The sequence below is a fragment of the Salmo salar genome, chromosome ssa02, assembly GCF_905237065.1.
Source record: "Salmo salar chromosome ssa02, Ssal_v3.1, whole genome shotgun sequence".
NCBI classification, from domain to species: Eukaryota; Metazoa; Chordata; class Actinopteri; order Salmoniformes; family Salmonidae; genus Salmo; species Salmo salar.
In genome coordinates this window covers 6153140-6172089 of record NC_059443.1, presented here as the reverse complement: position 1 = coordinate 6172089, position 18950 = coordinate 6153140, and the positions used below count along the sequence as shown (strand labels likewise).

Below are 18950 nucleotides of genomic sequence, written 5' to 3'. Positions count from 1 at the left end.
CATTGAGCATGTTTGGGATGCTCTGGATCGACGTGTACAACAGTGTGTTCCAGTTCCTGCCAATATCCAGCAAATTCGCACAGCCATTGAAGAGAAGTGGGAAAACATTCCACAATCAACAGCCTAGTCAACTCTATGCAAAGGGAATGTGTCACGCTGCAAGAGGCAAATGGTGGTGTCATCAGCTACGGATCGGTTTTCTGATCCACGCCCCTACCTTTTTTTAAAGGTTTCTTTGACCAACAGATGCATACAGTGAGGGAAAAAAGTATTTGATCCCCTGCTGATTTTGTACGTTTGCCCACTGACAAAGAAATTATCAGTCTATAATTTTAATGGTAGGTTTATTTGACCAGTGACAGACAGAATAACAACAAAAAATCCTGAAAAACGCATGTCAAAAATGTTATAAAAGGATTAGCATTTTAATGAGGGAAATAAGTATTTGACCCCTCTGCAAAACATGACTTAGTACTTGGTGGCAAAACCCTTGTTGGCAATCACAGAGGTCAGATGTTTCTTGTAGTTGGCAACCAGGTTTGCACACATCTCAGGAGGGATTTTGTCCCACTCCTCTTTGCAGATCTTCTCCAAATCATTAAGGTTTCGAGGCTGACGTTTGGCAACTCGAACTTTCAGCTCCCTCCACAGATTTTCTATGGGATTAAGGTCTGGAGACTGGCTAGGCCACTCCAGGACCTTAATGTGCTTCTTCTTGAGCCACTCCTTTGTTGCCTTGCCCGTGTGTTTTGGGTCCTTGTCATGCTGGAATACACATCCATGACCCATTTTCAATGCCCTGGCTGAGGGAAAGATTTGACGGTACATGGTCCCGTCCATCGTCCCTTTGATGCGGTAAAGTTGTCCTGTCCCCTTAGCAGAAAAACACCCCCAAAGCATAATGTTTCCACTTCCATTTTTGACGGTGGGGATGGTGTTCTTGGGGTCATAGGCAGCATTCCTCCTCCTCCAAACACGGCGAGTTGAGTTGATGCCAAAGAGCTCCATTTTGGTCTCATCTGACCACAACACTTTCACCCAGTTGTCCTCTGAATCATTCAGATGTTCATTGGCAAACTTCAGACGGGCATGTATATGTGCTTTCTTGAGCATGGGGACCTTGCGGGCGCTGCAGGATTTCAGTCCTTCACGGCATAGTGTTACCAATTGTTTTCTTGGTGACTATGGTCCCAGCTGCCTTGAGATCATTGACAAGATCCTCCCGTGTAGTTCTGGGCTGATTCCTCACCGTTCTCATGATCATTGCAACTCCACGAGGTGAGATCTTGCATGGAGACCCAGGCCGAGGGAGATTGACAGTTCTTTTGTGTTTCTTCCATTTGCGAATAATCGCATCAACTGTTGTCACCTTCTCACCAAGCTGCTTGGCGATGGTCTTGTAGCCCATTCCAGCCTTGTGTAGATCTACAATCTTGTCCCTGACATCCTTGGAGAGCTCTTTGGTCTTGGCCATGGTGGACAGTTTGGAATCTGATTGAATGATTGCTTCTGTGGGCAGGTGTCTTTTATACAGGTAACAAACTGAGATTAGGAGCACTCCCTTTAAGAGTGTGCTCCTAATCTCAGCTCGTTACCTGTATAAAAGACACTTGGGAGCCAAAAATCTTTCTGATTGAGAGGGGGTCAAATACTTATTTCCCTCATTAAAATGCTAATCAATTTCTAACATTTTTGACATGCGTTTTTTTTTTTCAGGATTTTTTGTTGTTATTCTGTCTCTCACTGTTCAAATAAACCTACCATTAAAATTATAGACTGAGCAAACGTACAAAATCAGCAGGGGATCAAATACTTTTTTCCCTCACTGTATCTGTATTTCCAGTCATGTGAAATCCATAGATTATGGCCTAAGGAATTTATTTAAATTGACTGATTTCCTTATATGAACTGTAACTCAGTGCAATCTTAGAAATTGTTGCATTTTGTGTTTATATTTTTGTTCGGTGTAAATCATTCAACATTTCAACTTGAATGGGGTAACATCAGATTCTAGACGTCCCAAGGATCCCAGATAGCAAGGACTGCGGCGCAAATTCGACAGGAAGTGAGCAGTTCAAGAGCTAGTCGCGAGAAGATTGAGGTATAATAAGAAGCCACGTCATGAAAACTTGACTGAGGAAACAAACGTTCGTGAATAGTTGTTGTAATCGAAAGGGAATTATAACACAAGGGGTATCGTCAGTCACCACAGGACTTTGGGACTGTTCGTTTGCCTTTAGGCAATTCGTTGACTGTGGTCGTTTTGCCAAGATCGTATGGAAAGATGTCAGATATCGGGGACTGGTTCAAAACAATCCCGTTCATCACCCGGTACTGGTTTGCTGGGTCGATTGCGGTTCCCTTGATAGGTAAACTGGGACTAATCAGTCCCATGTACCTCGTCTTATGGCCAGAGAACTTCTTTCACAAATTTCAGGTGAGTTATGGGCAGTGGGGTTGTTTATGTGTGCTACAATTCGCTGTGTTGCTATGATAGCCTAGCATCAAGGCTAGCAGGCCTTGGATTGTACGAGGGATGTGAATTCAGTCCAATCATAAAACAAACAGGTTGGACTTCCGGGATGCGTGAAGACGCTAGTTCAATGATAGGTTAGCAGCATTTTCAATAGCAATTATGTACAAATTAACTACATGATTATTCCGAAAGGTTTGGTGAATATCTCACAAATATTTGATGTTCCAGCATTTGTTACAGGTTTGGTTGAGTGAGGTTTGACCAAAAATGTCAATACAATTCCAACAGGTGGCGCTATCACATCCATCTTTGGACATCCTCATCATAACTGGCTCCTCCCACATTACATACAGTAGTCATTATGACTCTCAAGCAAGCAAGGGTTTCAATCATAGTCTTCTGACAGGTGGTGTCACACTAGACCCTTCTTTTGGTACTGGACCCCAGCTCTATGACCTGGGTTCACACACACACACACACACACACACACACACACACACACACACACACACACACACACACACACACACACACAGTGGTGTAAAGTACTTAAGTAAAAATACTTGAAAGTACCACTTAATTATTAGTTTACTTTTATTTCACTACAATCCTAAATAAAATGTTCTTTTTACTCCAAACATTTTCCCTGACACCCAGAAGTACTTGTTATATTTTCAATGCTTAGCAGGACAGGAAAGTGGTCCAATTCACTCACTTATCAAGAGAACATCCCTACTGCCTCTGATCTGGCAGACTCACTAAACACAAATGCTTCGTTTGTAAACGATGTCTGCGTGTTGTAGTGTGCCCTGGGCTATCCTTAAAAAAATATTCAAAATATTCAAAACATCTTGGTTTCTATTTGAATTTATTAATACTTTTACTTTTGATACTTAAGTATATTTAAAACCAAATACTTTTACTCAAGTAGTATTTTTTGGGGGGGTGACTTTTACATTTCTATTATACTTTTCAAATGTTCTATTACAGTATCTTTACTTTTAATCAAGTATGATAATTGGGTTATTTTCCACCACGAACACATACAGTGTGGACAGTATCGGTTCTCGGCCCTGACAGCTCAGCTGACTACTGGTTATCTTGTGAAGGCAGAGTAGGTTTCCATTGGTGATGCCACAGCTGGCACACCTGTGCTGGGCAGTCTGGGCTGTTCCATTTCCCCCCCCTACCAGTTACTGCCCTGGTACCCCCCCCCCTACCAGTTACTGCCCTGCCCCCCCACCACCAGTTACTGCCCTGACATGTCTAAATGCTAACAGACTCTGTATCTCTCTCTCTACAGGTATGGAGACCAATCACCTCCACCCTATACTTCCCTGTGGGCCCTGGAACAGGCTTCCTCTACCTAGTGAATCTTTATTTCCTCTACCAGTACTCTACCAGGCTGGAGACAGGTGGGTTCACACAGTACTCTACCAGGCCGGGACGGGGTGGGTTCACACAGTACTCTACCAGGCTGGAGACAGGTGGGTTCACACAGTACTCTACCAGGCTGGAGACAGGTGGGTTCACACAGTACTCTACCAGGCTGGAGACAGGTGGGTTCACACAGTACTCACCAGGCTGGAGACAGGTGGGTTCACACAGTCCTCTACCAGGCTGGAGACAGGTGGGTTCACACGGTACTCTACCAGGCTGGAGACAGGTGGGTTCACACGGTACTCTACCAGGCTGGAGACAGGTGGGTTCACACGGTACTCTACCAGGCTGGAGACAGGTGGGTTCACACGGTACTCTACCAGGCTGGAGACAGGTGGGTTCACACAGTACTCTACCAGGCTGGAGACAGGTGGGTTCACACAGTACTCTACCAGGCTGGAGACAGGTGGGTTCACATGGTCCTCTAGCAGGGGCCAGTTCAGGACCATGTAATGTTACAGAACGTTCAGATACAAACCTTCATGTAGAATAGGGAGTTGTCAGGGAAACAGAATTAATAGATCTGTAACAAGGTTCAGAATGTTTCACATCACTGAGTAGTCCTATATCCCAGTGAAGACAGGTGGGTTCACGCCAGGTCACAGAAGGTGGGTTGACGCCAGGTCACAGAGGCTGGAGACAGGTGGGTTCACGCCAGGTCACAGAAGGTGGGTTCACGCCAGGTCACAGAGGCTGGAGACAGGTGGGTTCGTGCCAGGTCACAGAAGGTGGGTTACATTTACATTTTACATTTAAGTCATTTAGCAGACGCTCTTATCCAGAGCGACTTACAAAATGGTGCATTCACCTTATGATATCCAGTGGAACAACCACTTTACAATAGTGCATCTAAATCTTTTAAGGGGGGAGGGGGGGTTAGAAGGATTACTTTATCCTATCCTAGGTATTCCTTAAAGAGGTGGGGTTTCAGGTGTCTCCGGAAAGTGGTGATTGACTCCGCTGTCCTGGCGTCGTGAGGGAGCTTGTTCCACCATTGGGGTGCCAGAGCAGCGAACAGTTTTGACTGGGCTGAGCGGGAACTGTGCTTCCTCAGAGGTAGGGGGGCCAGCAGGCCAGTGGTGGATGAACGCAGTGCCCTTGTTTGGGTGTAGGGCCTGATCAGAGCCTGAAGGTATGGAGGTGCCGTTCCCTTCACAGCTCCGTAGGCAATCACCATGGTCTTGTAGCGGATGCGAGCTTTAACTGGAAGCCAGTGGAGAGAGCGGAGGAGCGGGGTGACGTGAGAGAACTTGGGAAGGTTGAACACCAGACGGGCTGCGGCGTTCTGGATGAGTTGTAGGGGTTTAATGGCACAGGCAGGGAGCCCAGCCAACAGCGAGTTGCAGTAATCCAGACGGGAGATGACAAGTGCCTGGATTAGGACCTGCGCCGCTTCCTGTGTGAGGCAGGGTCGTACTCTGCGAATGTTGTAGAGCATGAACCTACAGGATCGGGTCACCGCCTTGATGTTAGTGGAGAACGACAGGGTGTTGTCCAGGATCACGCCAAGGTTCTTAGCACTCTGGGAGGAGGACACAAGGGAGTTGTCAACCGTGATGGCGAGATCATGGAACGGGCAGTCCTTCCCCGGGAGGAAGAGCAGCTCCGTCTTGCCGAGGTTCAGCTTGAGCTGGTGATCCGTCATCCACACTGATATGTCTGACAGACATGCAGAGATGCGATTCACAGCCTGGTTATCAGAAGGGGGAAAGGAGAAGATTAATTGTGTGTCGTCTGCATAGCAATGATAGGAGAGACCATGTGAGGATATGACAGAGCCAAGTGACTTGGTGTATAGCGAGAATAGGAGAGGGCCTAGAACAGAGCCCTGGGGGACACCAGTGGTGAGAGCGCATGGTGCGGAGACAGATTCTCGCCACGCCACCTGGTAGGAGCGACCTGTCAGGTAGGACGCAATCCAAGCGTGGGCCGCGCCGGAGATGCCCAACTCGGAGAGGGTGGAGAGGAGGATCTGATGGTTCACAGTATCAAAGGCAGCAGATAGGTCTAGAAGGATGAGAGCAGAGGAGAGAGAGTTAGCTTTAGCAGTGCGGAGAGCCTCCGTGACACAGAGAAGAGCAGTCTCAGTTGAATGCCCAGTCTTGAAACCTGACTGATTAGGATCAAGAAGGTCATTCTGAGAGAGATAGCAGGAGAGCTGGCCAAGGACGGCACGTTCAAGAGTTTTGGAGAGAAAAGAAAGAAGGGATACTGGTCTGTAGTTGTTGACATCGGAGGGATCGAGTGTAGGTTTTTTCAGAAGGGGTGCAACTCTCGCTCTCTTAAAGACGGAAGGGACGTAGCCAGCGGTCAAGGATGAGTTGATGAGCGAGGTGAGGAAGGGGAGAAGGTCTCCGGAAATGGTCTGGAGAAGAGAGGAGGGGATAGGGTCAAGTGGGCAGGTTGTTGGGCGGCCGGCCGTCACAAGACGCGAGATTTCATCTGGAGAGAGAGGTCAAAGCACAGGGTAGGGCAGTGTGAGCAGGACCAGCGGTGTCGTTTGACTTAGCAAACGAGGATCGGATATCGTCAACCTTCTTTTCAAAATGGTTGACGAAGTCATCTGCAGAGAGGGAGGAGGGGGGGGGAGGGGAAGGAGGATTCAGGAGGGAGGAGAAGGTAGCAAAGAGCTTCCTAGGGTTAGAGGCAGATGCTTGGAATTTAGAGTGGTAGAAAGTGGCTTTAGCAGCAGAGACAGAAGAGGAGAATGTAGAGAGGAGGGAGTGAAAGGATGCCAGGTCCGCAGGGAGGCGAGTTTTCCTCCATTTCCGCTCGGCTGCCCGGAGCCTTGTTCTGTGAGCTCGTAGTGAGTCGTCGAGCCACGGAGCAGGAGGGGAGGACCGAGCCGGCCTGGAGGATAGGGGACAGAGAAAATCAAAGGATGCAGAAAGGGAGGAGAGGAGGGTTGAGGAGGCAGAATCAGGAGATAGGTTGGAGAAGGTTTGAGCAGAGGGAAGAGATGATAGGATGGAAGAGGAGAGAGTAGCGGGAGAGAGAGAGCGAAGGTTGGGACGGCGCAATACCATCCGAGTAGGGGCAGAGTGAGAAGTGTTGGATGAGAGCAAGAGGGAAAAGGATACAAGGTAGTGGTCGGAGATTTGGAGGGGAGTTGCAATGAGATTAGTGGAAGAACAGCATCTAGTAAAGATGAGGTCAAGCGTATTGCCTGCCTTGTGAGTAGGGGGGGAAGGTGAGAGGGTGAGGTCAAAAGAGGAGAGGAGTGGAAAGAAGGAGGCAGAGAGGAATGAGTCAAAGGTAGACGTGGGGAGGTTAAAGTCACCCAGAACTGTGAGAGGTGAGCCATCCTCAGGAAAGGAACTTATCAAGGCGTCAAGCTCATTGATGAACTCTCCAAGGGAACCTGGAGGGCGATAAATGATAAGGATGTTAAGCTTGAAATGGCTGGTAACTGTGACAGCATGGAATTCAAATGAGGAGATAGACAGATGGGTCAGGGGAGAAAGAGAGAATGTCCACTTGGGAGAGATGAGGATTCCAGTGCCACCACCTCGCTGGCTCGATGCTCTAGGGGTATGCGAGAAAACGTGGGCAGACGAGGAGAGAGCAGTAGGAGTAGCAGTGTTATCTGTGGTAATCCATGTTTCCGTCAGCGCCAGGAAGTCTAGGGACTGGAGGGTAGCATAGGCTGAGATGAACTCTGCCTTGTTGGCTGCAGACCGGCAGTTCCAGAGGCTGCCGGAGACCTGGAACTCCACGTGGGTCGTGCGCGCTGGGACCACCAGGTTAGAGTGGCAGCGGCCACGCGGTGTGAAGCGTTTGTATGGCCTGTGCAGAGAGGAGAGAACAAGGATAGACAGACACATAGTTGACAAGCTACAGAAGTGTTGTTTCTTGTATTATTGTCTCTTGTGTCTTTAGAGAACTGTTTCACTTTGATATCCTTTTTCTTCTGTCCTGATTTTCACTTTCTTTTCTTCTGTTAACTAGATATTCTTTGTTGTTCTTCGTTAGCTAGCTAGCTTCTTGGGTTCACACCAGGTCACAGAAGGTGGGTTCACGCCAGGTCACAGAGGCTGGAGACAGGTGGGTTCGCGCCAGGTCACAGAAGGTGGGTTCGCGCCAGGTCACAGAAGGTGGGTTCACACCAGGTCACAGAAGGTGGGTTCACGCCAGGTCACAGAAGGTGGGTTCGCGCCAGGTCACAGAAGGTGGGTTCGCGCCTGGTCACAGAAGGTGGGTTCACGCCAGGTCACAGAAGGTGGGTTCACGCCAGGTCACAGAAGGTGGGTTGACGCCAGGTCACAGAGGCTGGAGACAGGTGTGTTCAGGTCACAGAGGCTGGAGACGGGTGGGTTCGCGCCAGGTCACAGAAGGTGGGTTGACGCCAGGTCACAGAGGCTGGAGACAGGTGGGCTCAGGTCACAGAGGCTGGAGACGGGTGGGCTCAGGTCACAGGCTGGAGACGGGTGGGCTCAGGTCACAGAGGCTGGAGACGGGTGGGCTCAGGTCACAGAGGCTGGAGACTGGCTCAGGCCAGAGGCTAGCTATGGTGACAGTCTGCCAGCTCTCATTAGCCATTGTTATGTCTGAGGGTAAATAATACATGTTGAGCCTGTCATGTGGAGAGTTTAAAGAGCAGTGGGCTGGATTGGAAGCCATGCTGACAGGTACATGGTAGATGTGCTCCAGAGGCAGCAGGTTAGACAGCTAGACCCCCCCAGGCCACACGAATAGACCCCCCTCCCAGGCCACACAGCTAGACCCCCCCCCCCAGGCCACACAGCTAGACCCCCCCCCAGGCCACACGGCTAGACCCCCCCGGCCACACGGCTAGACCCCCCCCCAGGCCACACGGCTAGACCCCCCCCCAGGCCACACGGCTAGACCCCCCCCCAGGCCACACGGCTAGACCCCCCCCGGCCACACGGCTAGACCCCCACCCCCAGGCCACACGGCTAGACCCCCCTCCCAGGCCACACGGCTAGACCCCCCCCTCCCAGGCCACACGGCTAGACCCCCCCCCCAGGCCACACGGCTAGACCCCCCCCTCCCAGGCCACACGGCTAGACCCCCCCCTCCCAGGCCACACGGCTAGACCCCCCCTCCCAGGCCACACGGCTAGACCCCCCCTCCCAGGCCACACGGCTAGACCCCCCCCTCCCAGGCCACACGGCTAGACCCCCCCATGCCACACAGCTAGACCCCCCCCAGGCCACACCGATCACTTGTCGTTAGTGAGGCTCCATTTTAGACCTGATCTGTTACACAACATTAGGACTGTTGGAGTTAGGAGGAAGCAGACCGTGTCGTTCAGTACACATGGAGCTTTTTCATTCAAATCTTCTGATCATGGTGGGGCCAGGCAATAGAATATGATTGAAATAAATAATTGCGGTGATTAAATAAAAAGTTGTGGTGTTAGGTCTGTATGTACAGTGTTTAGTGGTGTTAGGTCTGTATGTACAGTGTTTAGTGGTGTTAGGTCTGTATGTACAGTGTTTAGTGGTGTTAGGTCTGTATGTACAGTGTTTAGTGGTGTTAGGTCTGTATGTACAGTGTTTAGTGGTGTTAGGTCTGTATGTACAGTGTTTAGTGGTGTTAGGTCTGTATGTACAGTGTTTAGTGGTGTTAGGTCTGTATGTACAGTGTTTAGTGGTGTTAGGTCTGTATGTACAGTGTTTAGTGGTGTTAGGTCTGTATGTACAGTGTTTAGTGGTGTTAGGTCTGTATGTACAGTGTTTAGTCATGCGGTGTTAGGTCTGTATGCACAGTGTTTAGTCATGCGGTGTTAGGTCTGTATGTACAGTGTTTAGTCATGCGGTGTTAGGTCTGTATGTACAGTGTTTAGTGGTGCGGTGTTAGGTCTGTATGTACAGTGTTTAGTGGTGTTAGGTCTGTATGTACAGTGTTTAGTGGTGCGGTGTTAGGTCTGTATGTACAGTGTTTAGTGGTGTTAGGTCTGTATGTACAGTGTTTAGTGGTGCGGTGTTAGGTCTGTATGTACAGTGTTTAGTGATGACACCTATTACCTGTGGCTAAAATAAAGCTCTCTCTCAATTGAAATTGAAAGGGGCTTTATTGGCATGGAAACATGTTTACATTATAAACAAACAATCCCTGTATGTTTTCTTTCTTCCAGGTGCGTTTGATGGGCGACCGGCTGACTTTGTGTTCATGCTGCTGTTCAACTGGATCTGCATCGTTGTATCCTTTACCTGCTTATCAGCCTTCATCTTTTATGCAGCTGACAACTTTATCAGTCATAGTAAATCAATGAGCCATGCGTTCAACTTATCGTCACCGTCTGACAACCTTCAAAACATCAACTTTTCAGGAAAAAGGAACATACTATTATGAAACTTTAGACATTTTGAATAAATGTTTTGTGTCCTTGAGTCATGAAATGTTCAGGGAACATTGAGGGGAGTTACTGCTTTTAAATGAATGTAAAAAAAATATATATATTTGCAAAATTGGAGTTACAAGGTTTTCATCAGACAATGACGTTATGCTGTTTTGTCCATTGTTAAATGTAGGCTAATAGTTGTTCATGTTTTGTTCCATGAACTGCCATTGTTTCTGCCTGAGTCTAGGCCATGTTATAGTATGTGTTATTAGAGCTGCCCCCTGCCTGTTAAGCTGCCTAGCAACAGTTCAGCCCCTTTCCAGTAGCCTAGCTACAATCTGTTTCTCTGGACAGCCATGCGGTACAGGCAAACCAGGCTCTGTGTCTCTAGACAGCCAAACCCCCTGCCTGCTAGTGGCCTAGCTACAGTCTCTGTACAGCCAAACCCCCAGCCTGCTAGTGGCCTAGCTACAGTCTCTGTACAGCCAAACCCCCTGCCTGCTAGTGGCCTAGCTACAGTCTCTGTACAGCCAAACCCCCTGCCTGCTAGTGGCCTAGCTACAGTCTCTGTACAGCCAAACCCCCTGCCTGCTAGTGGCCTAGCTACAGTCTCTGTACAGCCTAACCCCCTGCCTGCTAGTGGCCTAGCTACAGTCTCTGTACAGCCTAACCCCCAGCCTGCTAGTGGCCTAGCTACAGTCTCTGTACAGCCAAACCCCCAGCCTGCTAGTGGCCTAGCTACAGTCTCTGTACAGCCAAACCCCCTGCCTGCTAGTGGCCTAGCTACAGTCTCTGTACAGCCAAACCCCCAGCCTGCTAGTGGCCTAGCTACAGTCTCTGTACAGCCAAACCCCCAGCCTGCTAGTGGCCTAGCTACAGTCTCTGTACAGCCAAACCCCCAGCCTGCTAGTGGCCTAGCTACAGTCTCTGTACAGCCAAACCCCCAGCCTGCTAGTGGCCTAGCTACAGTCTCTGTACAGCCAAACCCCCTGCCTGCTAGTGGCCTAGCTACAGTCTCTGTACAGCCTAACCCCCAGCCTGCTAGTGGCCTAGCTACAGTCTCTGTACAGCCAAACCCCCAGCCTGCTAGTGGCCTAGCTACAGTCTCTGTACAGCCAAACCCCCTGCCTGCTAGTGGCCTAGCTACAGTCTCTGTACAGCCAAACCCCCAGCCTGCTAGTGGCCTAGCTACAGTCTCTGTACAGCCAAACCCCCAGCCTGCTAGTGGCCTAGCTACAGTCTCTGTACAGCCAAACCCCCAGCCTGCTAGTGGCCTAGCTACAGTCTCTGTACAGCCAAACCCCCAGCCTGCTAGTGGCCTAGCTACAGTCTCTGTACAGCCAAACCCCCAGCCTGCTAGTGGCCTAGCTACAGTCTCTGTACAGCCAAACCCCCAGCCTGCTAGTGGCCTAGCTACAGTCTCTGTACAGCCAAACCCCCTGCCTGCTAGTGGCCTAGCTACAGTCTCTGTACAGCCAAACCCCCTGCCTGCTAGTGGCCTAGCTACAGTCTCTGTACAGCCAAACCCCCTGCCTGCTAGTGGCCTAGCTACAGTCTCTGTACAGCCAAACCCCCTGCCTGCTAGTGGCCTAGCTACAGTCTCTGTACAGCCAAACCCCCTGCCTGCTAGTGGCCTAGCTACAGTCTCTGTACAGCCAAACCCCCTGCCTGCTAGTGGCCTAGCTACAGTCTCTGTACAGCCAAACCCCCTGCCTGCTAGTGGCCTAGCTACAGTCTCTGTACAGCCAAACCCCCTGCCTGCTAGTGGCCTAGCTACAGTCTCTGTACAGCCAAACCCCCTGCCTGCTAGTGGCCTAGCTACAGTCTCTGTACAGCCATGTGATACAGCCAAACCCCCAGCCTGCTAGTGGCCTAGCTACAGTCTCTGTACAGCCATGTGATACAGCCAAACCCCCTGCCTGCTAGTGGCCTAGCTACAGTCTCTGTACAGCCAAACCCCCTGCCTGCTAGTGGCCTAGCTACAGTCTCTGTACAGCCAAACCCCCTGCCTGCTAGTGGCCTAGCTACAGTCTCTGTACAGCCAAACTCCCAGCCTGCTAGAGGCCTAGCTACAGTCTCTGTACAGCCAAACCCCCAGCCTGCTAGTGGCCTAGCTACAGTCTCTGTACAGCCAAACCCCCAGCCTGCTAGAGGCCTAGCTACAGTCTCTGTACAGCCAAACCCCCTGCCTGCTAGTGGCCTAGCTACAGTCTCTGTACAGCCATGTGATACAGCCAAACCCCCAGCCTGCTAGCGGCCTAGCTACAGTCTCTGTACAGCCAAACCCCCTGCCTGCTAGTGGCCTAGCTACAGTCTCTGTACAGCCAAACCCCCTGCCTGCTAGTGGCCTAGCTACAGTCTCTGTACAGCCAAACCCCCTGCCTGCTAGTGGCCTAGCTACAGTCTCTGTACAGCCAAACCCCCTGCCTGCTAGTGGCCTAGCTACAGTCTCTGTACAGCCAAACCCCCAGCCTGCTAGAGGCCTAGCTACAGTCTCTGTACAGCCAAACCCCCAGCCTGCTAGTGGCCTAGCTACAGTCTCTGTACAGCCAAACCCCCAGCCTGCTAGTGGCCTAGCTACAGTCTCTGTACAGCCAAACCCCCTGCCTGCTAGTGGCCTAGCTACAGTCTCTGTACAGCCAAACCCCCTGCCTGCTAGTGGCCTAGCTACAGTCTCTGTACAGCCAAACCCCCTGCCTGCTAGTGGCCTAGCTACAGTCTCTGTACAGCCTTACCCCCTGCCTGCTAGTGGCCTAGCTACAGTCTCTGTACAGCCAAACCCCCAGCCTGCTAGTGGCCTAGCTACAGTCTCTGTACAGCCAAACCCCCTGCCTGCTAGTGGCCTAGCTACAGTCTCTGTACAGCCAAACCCCCTGCCTGCTAGTGGCCTAGCTACAGTCTCTGTACAGCCAAACCCCCAGCCTGCTAGTGGCCTAGCTACAGTCTCTGTACAGCCAAACCCCCAGCCTGCTAGAGGCCTAGCTACAGTCTCTGTACAGCCAAACCCCCTGCCTGCTAGTGGCCTAGCTACAGTCTCTGTACAGCCAAACCCCCTGCCTGCTAGTGGCCTAGCTACAGTCTCTGTACAGCCTTACCCCCTGCCTGCTAGTGGCCTAGCTACAGTCTCTGTACAGCCATGTGGTTAATGCAGGTCATATGGATGGACAACACTACTCACATGAAAGATCTGGTTCAAATATAGCCTCTGTTTTTCTACCCATGCTGCCTCAGTTACTGTGTTGTGGTTGCAGAACCTCAGTACATCTGGAATGGATCATTAGGCTCCTCTATGCTCCATGACAGAACAGTTCTGTTGTCAAGTCATCTGTTCCACTGCTCTTCCTTTTGGGTAACTAAAATGGAAATGAAGGTCAGGTCATGTGGCCTGTTTCTATAGAAGTAGAGGAAAGAGTTTGATTCAACATGTGTAAAATAATTGATCCTGACAGGAAGAATACAGGTTTCCTTAACATTGCTTGTGTAGATAACCGGCTTAATGATGGACATGCAGGTACGTTTCTTCTCCTTTGATTAGAATAATTAAGACCTGTTTCTTTTTTCATTTACCACCACGTTCCAAGACAAATAGTCCAACCCTGCATTAAAGGCTGTCAGCCCATCTCTACTGTACCTGGCAAGGATAGGCAAGGTTTTATTAGCTAGGGGTGTGAGTGTATGTATGTATGTATGTATGTGAGAAAATTCACTCAAACTCTCTTTTGGTATTATTTTCCATTAGTCCATTGTTGATACAGTCCAAATATGTTTTGCATGTCAGCAATCAAGTTTTCAAGATAATGGACTTTCTAGAAGCAAAGTGTCACTGGCCACAGCATCATGATGATGCAAAACAACTTGACTGCTGACATGCGAAACATATTGGGACTGAATCAACAGCGGACTATTGGAACAATACCAACACATACTGTAGTTTGAGTGGATTGTCCCTTTAATCTGTAGAACATCATGTAAACTAGGTTCATTAAGAAGGTCGGATGATCAGACTGGTCCAGTTTATCACGACGGGCAGTTACTGTCGGCGGATCAGACTGGTCCAGTTTATCACGACGGGCAGTTACTGTCGGATGGTCAGACTGGTCCAGTTTATCACGACGGGGAGTTACTGTCGGATGGTCAGACTGGTCCAGTTTATCACGACGGGCAGTTACTGTCGGATGGTCAGACTGGTCCAGTTTATCACGACGGGCAGTTACTGTCGGATGATCAGACTGGTCCAGTTTATCACGACGGGGAGTTACTGTCGGATGATCAGACTGGTCCAGTTTATCACGACGGGGAGTTACTGTCGGATGATCAGACTGGTCCAGTTTATCACGACGGGCAGTTACTGTCGGATGATCAGACTGGTCCAGTTTATCACGACGGGCAGTTACTGTCGGATGATCAGACTGGTCCAGTTTATCACGACGGGCAGTTACTGTCGGATGATCAGACTGGTCCAGTTTATCACGACGGGCAGTTACTGTCGGATGATCAGACTGGTCCAGTTTATCACGACGGGGAGTTACTGTCGGATGGTCAGACTGGTCCAGTTTATCACGACGGGCAGTTACTGTCGGATGATCAGACTGGTCCAGTTTATCACGACGGGCAGTTACTGTCGGATGATCAGACTGGTCCAGTTTATCACGACGGGCAGTTACGGTCGGATGATCAGACTGGTCCAGTTTATCACGACGGGCAGTTACTGTCGGATGATCAGACTGGTCCAGTTTATCACGACGGGGAGTTACTGTCGGATGGTCAGACTGGTCCAGTTTATCACGACGGGGAGTTACTGTCGGATGGTCAGACTGGTCCAGTTTATCACGACGGGGAGTTACTGTCGGAGGATCAGACTGGTCCAGTTTATCACGACGGGGAGTTACTGTCGGAGGATCAGACTGGTCTAGTCTGCTGTATCTTGTTTCACAGAGGGGCCGACAATCGGGCTGTGTCCCAAATGGCACCCTATTCCCTTCATTGTGCAGTCTGGTCAAACATAGTGCACTAAATAGGCAATAGGGTGCCATTTGGGACAGTTCCTCAGACAGCTCTCAGTCATCAGTCTCTGACAGCTAAGAGGCTAGTCGTCCTGCCTCAGTGCTACTGACCATAAATCTACCAGGGGTCATCACAACCACTGTCATTTAGTGTAAACAAACTGGGCACTTCCGTGGTCACCGTGACAATAAGAACTATGCCATCTACAGCTTCAGTGCTAAGGTATCTCTGCTGACTGTCTGCTGCTGTGTCACTGCAGCCTCTTGGCCAGTTGGTTTGGAAAAGAGGATGTATCTATAACCTACATTATTAGATAAAGCTAATGAATGAGGTTTTGGTCCACCTCTTATGAAATGACTGATTTGAGAACTACTATTACCTCTACCTACATGTACATATTACCTCGATTAACCGGTTCCCCCGCACATTGACTCTGTACCGTAACACCCTGTATATAGCCTCCACATTGACTCTGTACCGTAACACCCTGTATACAGCCTCCACGTTGACTCTGTACCGTAACACCCTGTATATAGCCTCCACGTTGACTCTGTACCGTAACACCCTGTATATAGCCTCCACGTTGACTCTGTACCGTAACACCCTGTATACAGCCTCCACATTGACTCTGTACCGTAACACCCTGTATACAGCCTCCACATTGACTCTGTACCGGTACCCCCTGTATATAGCCTCCACATTGACTCAGTACCGTAACCCCCTGTATACAGCCTCCACATTGACTCAGTACCGTAACACCCTGTATATAGCCTCCACATTGACTCTGTACCGTAACACCCTGTATATAGCCTCCACATTGACTCTGTACCGTAACACCCTGTATATAGCCTCCACATTGACTCTGTACCGGTACCCCCTGTATATAGCCTCCACATTGACTCAGTACCGTAACACCCTGTATACAGCCTCCACATTGACTCTGTACCGTAACACCCTGTATATAGCCTCCACATTGACTCTGTACCGTAACACCCTGTATATAGCCTCCACATTGACTCTGTACCGTAACACCCTGTATATAGCCTCCACATTGACTCTGTACCGTAACACCCTGTATATAGCCTCCACATTGACTCTGTACCGTAACACCCTGTATATAGCCTCCACATTGACTCTGTACCGTAACACCCTGTATATAGCCTCCACATTGTTATTTTACTGCTGCTCTTTAATTATTTGTTTTATTTTTTTACCTAACACTTCTTTTTCTTAACTGCATTGTTGGTTCAGGGCTTGTCAGTCAGCATTTCACTCTATGGTCTACACACCTGTTGTAGTCAGCATTTCACTCTATGGTCTACACACCTGTTGTAGTCAGCATTTCACTCTGTGGTCTACACACCTGTTGTAGTCAGCATTTCACTCTGTGGTCTACACACCTGTTGTAGTCAGCATTTCACTCTGTGGTCTACACACCTGTTGTAGTCAGCATTTCACTCTGTGGTCTACACACCTGTTGTAGTCAGCATTTCACTCTGTGGTCTACACACCTGTTGTAGTCAGCATTTCACTCTAAGGTCTACACACCTGTTGTATTCGGCGCTTGTGACAAATCCAATTTGATTTGAAAATATGCAAATGCTGTGTTTTCCAGCTCCTGATGATCCCGTTGATAATGTCGGTCCTGTACGTGTGGGCTCAGCTGAACAGAGAAACCATAGTCTCCTTCTGGTTTGGGACACGCTTCAAAGCATGTTATCTACCCTGGGTCATCCTTGGATTCAACTACATTATTGGGGGCTCGTAAGTAGTTCCATTATTTAGTCAACAATCCAACATGTTAGAACTACAATGTCTAAGTCATTAGTAAAATCCTAAATGTCTTGGTTGTTCTCATCTCCAGTGTTGTCAATGAACTGATTGGGAACCTGGTGGGCCATCTGTACTTCTTCCTGATGTTTAAATACCCCATGGACCTGGGAGGCAGGTCCTTCCTGTCAACACCTGACTTCCTGTGAGTTCCTCTGCTATTCTACCTGTCTGGTGTCCCAGTCATGTGTTGCTTTAATCCTGAAGCAACATGACGATTCCTTATACTACGTCAGAGATGTGTAATGCATGTCTGTTCTACACAAATATATTTCTACGTGAACATTCCTGCTGAACACAGCCTTGTTGTCCTCTGTGATTCCTTATTCTACATTTCAGAGATGCATGTCTGTTTTAATACAGTATGCTTTCTTCTGTCTCCTCTACAGGTACCGCTTCCTGCCCAACAGACGAGGGGGCGTGTCTGGGTTTGGAGCTCCACCCAGCAGGAGACCTGCAGCTCCTGAGGCCGGTGCTGGTGGTGGTGGTGGAGGTATGGGAGGACGTCATGCCTGGGGAGCTGGCTTCCGTCTAGGGGACGACTGAGACTGTCCTACTGAGTAGCAGGACAAAGACTCTTGTCTCCACAAGACTCTCCACTCCTCAAGACTACTGCCGATGTCCAAATTGTGCAGAAGAAAGCAGATTGTTTTTGTATCTAACTCCCGGGTAGAAATGATCAGCATGTTATTCTTTCTTTCAGTGCTCTCTTTTACACAAGATGCCATATCTGATTACACTGTAATTACAGGGCTCCTCCTAACCAGTGTGTTGCCTCAGCCGCAGCCAGCCTTTTCAGAGCGTGGGTTTGGCTATTTAGAAAAGCATTGTTCTGGGAGAGAACAGCCGAGCACTAAGGACTGGATTCTCTTTGCTCCTCTCTCCTTAAATAGAAGACGGGGTAACAGCAACACACACGCTGGCTGTGTAGATAGAGGCTCATATATAATAACACAAAACAATATATCTTCTTCACCCCCCCCCCCCCCGGGTCTGTGCTGTTGTATGATCGCACCACCACACTGAATGTTTCTGTTTTGAATGGGGGAGTAGGGTCGAAGTTGTGGAAAAAAATTCAAATCTTCAACATAGTATAAAAATTCAATAGTGATGCAACAATGCAGTCTGTTATGAGAGAAATGCCTACAGTCTGTGCTCCCAGTAGATTGCTTTGGATCCATATAAAAGTGCAGTGTCATGGTTCTGTTTCTCCTTTGGTTTAGCTCTGCAACATGGAAATTAAATGAAACTGCAAGATTTCATGAATACCCCCAGTTGGTGTGAAATGGGTATCAATTGTTTTCACGATGAGTGATTTTCAGTCAGAAGATGATCCAGTCTAAATAGCAGCACACTTGTCTTGAGGATGAAGAGTTATTCACCAGGGTTGGGGTCAATTTCAATTCAAGAAGTTAACTGAAATTGTTTTTCCCCTCAGAAGCATTGAGGAAAAGGAATTTCCAATGGAATTGACCCCGACACACATGTACAGTGACCCTTGACCTTATACCAGAGGATGTCTTTTTTTTTGGCTGGGTCTGCTTCTCTAACTTTTGTACTTGAGTAAACAGAACATAACTTCTCAGTTTTGTTGCATAAAAACATCTTTGAACATTGTACTGAAGTAATCAAATCCTGTGCATTTCTCCATCTCAATTGCATGTCTCTGGAACAAAATATTGTTAAAGGACACAGGAACGGGGAAAATGCAGAATAAGGCAGCCCATATACACTGAGAACACAACATTAACACTCTTTCCGTGACAGACTGACCAGGTGAAAGCTATGATCCTTTGTCATTCACTTGAATCAGTGTAGATAAAAAGGGGAGACAGGTTGAAGAAGGATTGTGTCATTCAAAGGGTGAATGGGCAAGACACAAAATGTGCCTTT

General features: G+C 49.0%; 1 protein-coding gene across 1 annotated transcript; it reads left to right on the top strand.

Annotated features, from left to right (window-relative positions):
- The first annotated feature begins 2064 nt into the window (after positions 1–2064).
- Positions 2065–18676, top strand: LOC106593653 (derlin-1). The gene is made up of 7 exons (XM_045696734.1): positions 2065–2437; positions 3780–3891; positions 10017–10081; positions 13708–13734; positions 16843–16991; positions 17092–17202; positions 17447–18676. The coding sequence occupies exons 1-7, from the start codon at positions 2285–2287 to the stop codon at positions 17601–17603; spliced, it is 774 nt and encodes a 257-aa protein (XP_045552690.1). The 5' UTR covers positions 2065–2284; the 3' UTR covers positions 17604–18676.
- Positions 18677–18950: the final 274 nt, after the last annotated feature.

What these genes read in the sequence shown, in the direction of transcription:
- LOC106593653 (XM_045696734.1), top strand. Translation starts at nt 2,285, where the DNA reads ATGTCAGATATCGGGGACTGGTTCAAAACAATCCCGTTCATCACCCGG. An exon ending in GCTTAATGATGGACATGCAG is followed by an intron (nt 13,735 to 16,842) that starts GTACGTTTCTTC and finishes TGTGTTTTCCAG; the next exon opens with CTCCTGATGATCCCGTTGAT. An exon ending in CTGTCAACACCTGACTTCCT is followed by an intron (nt 17,203 to 17,446) that starts GTGAGTTCCTCT and finishes TCTCCTCTACAG; the next exon opens with GTACCGCTTCCTGCCCAACA.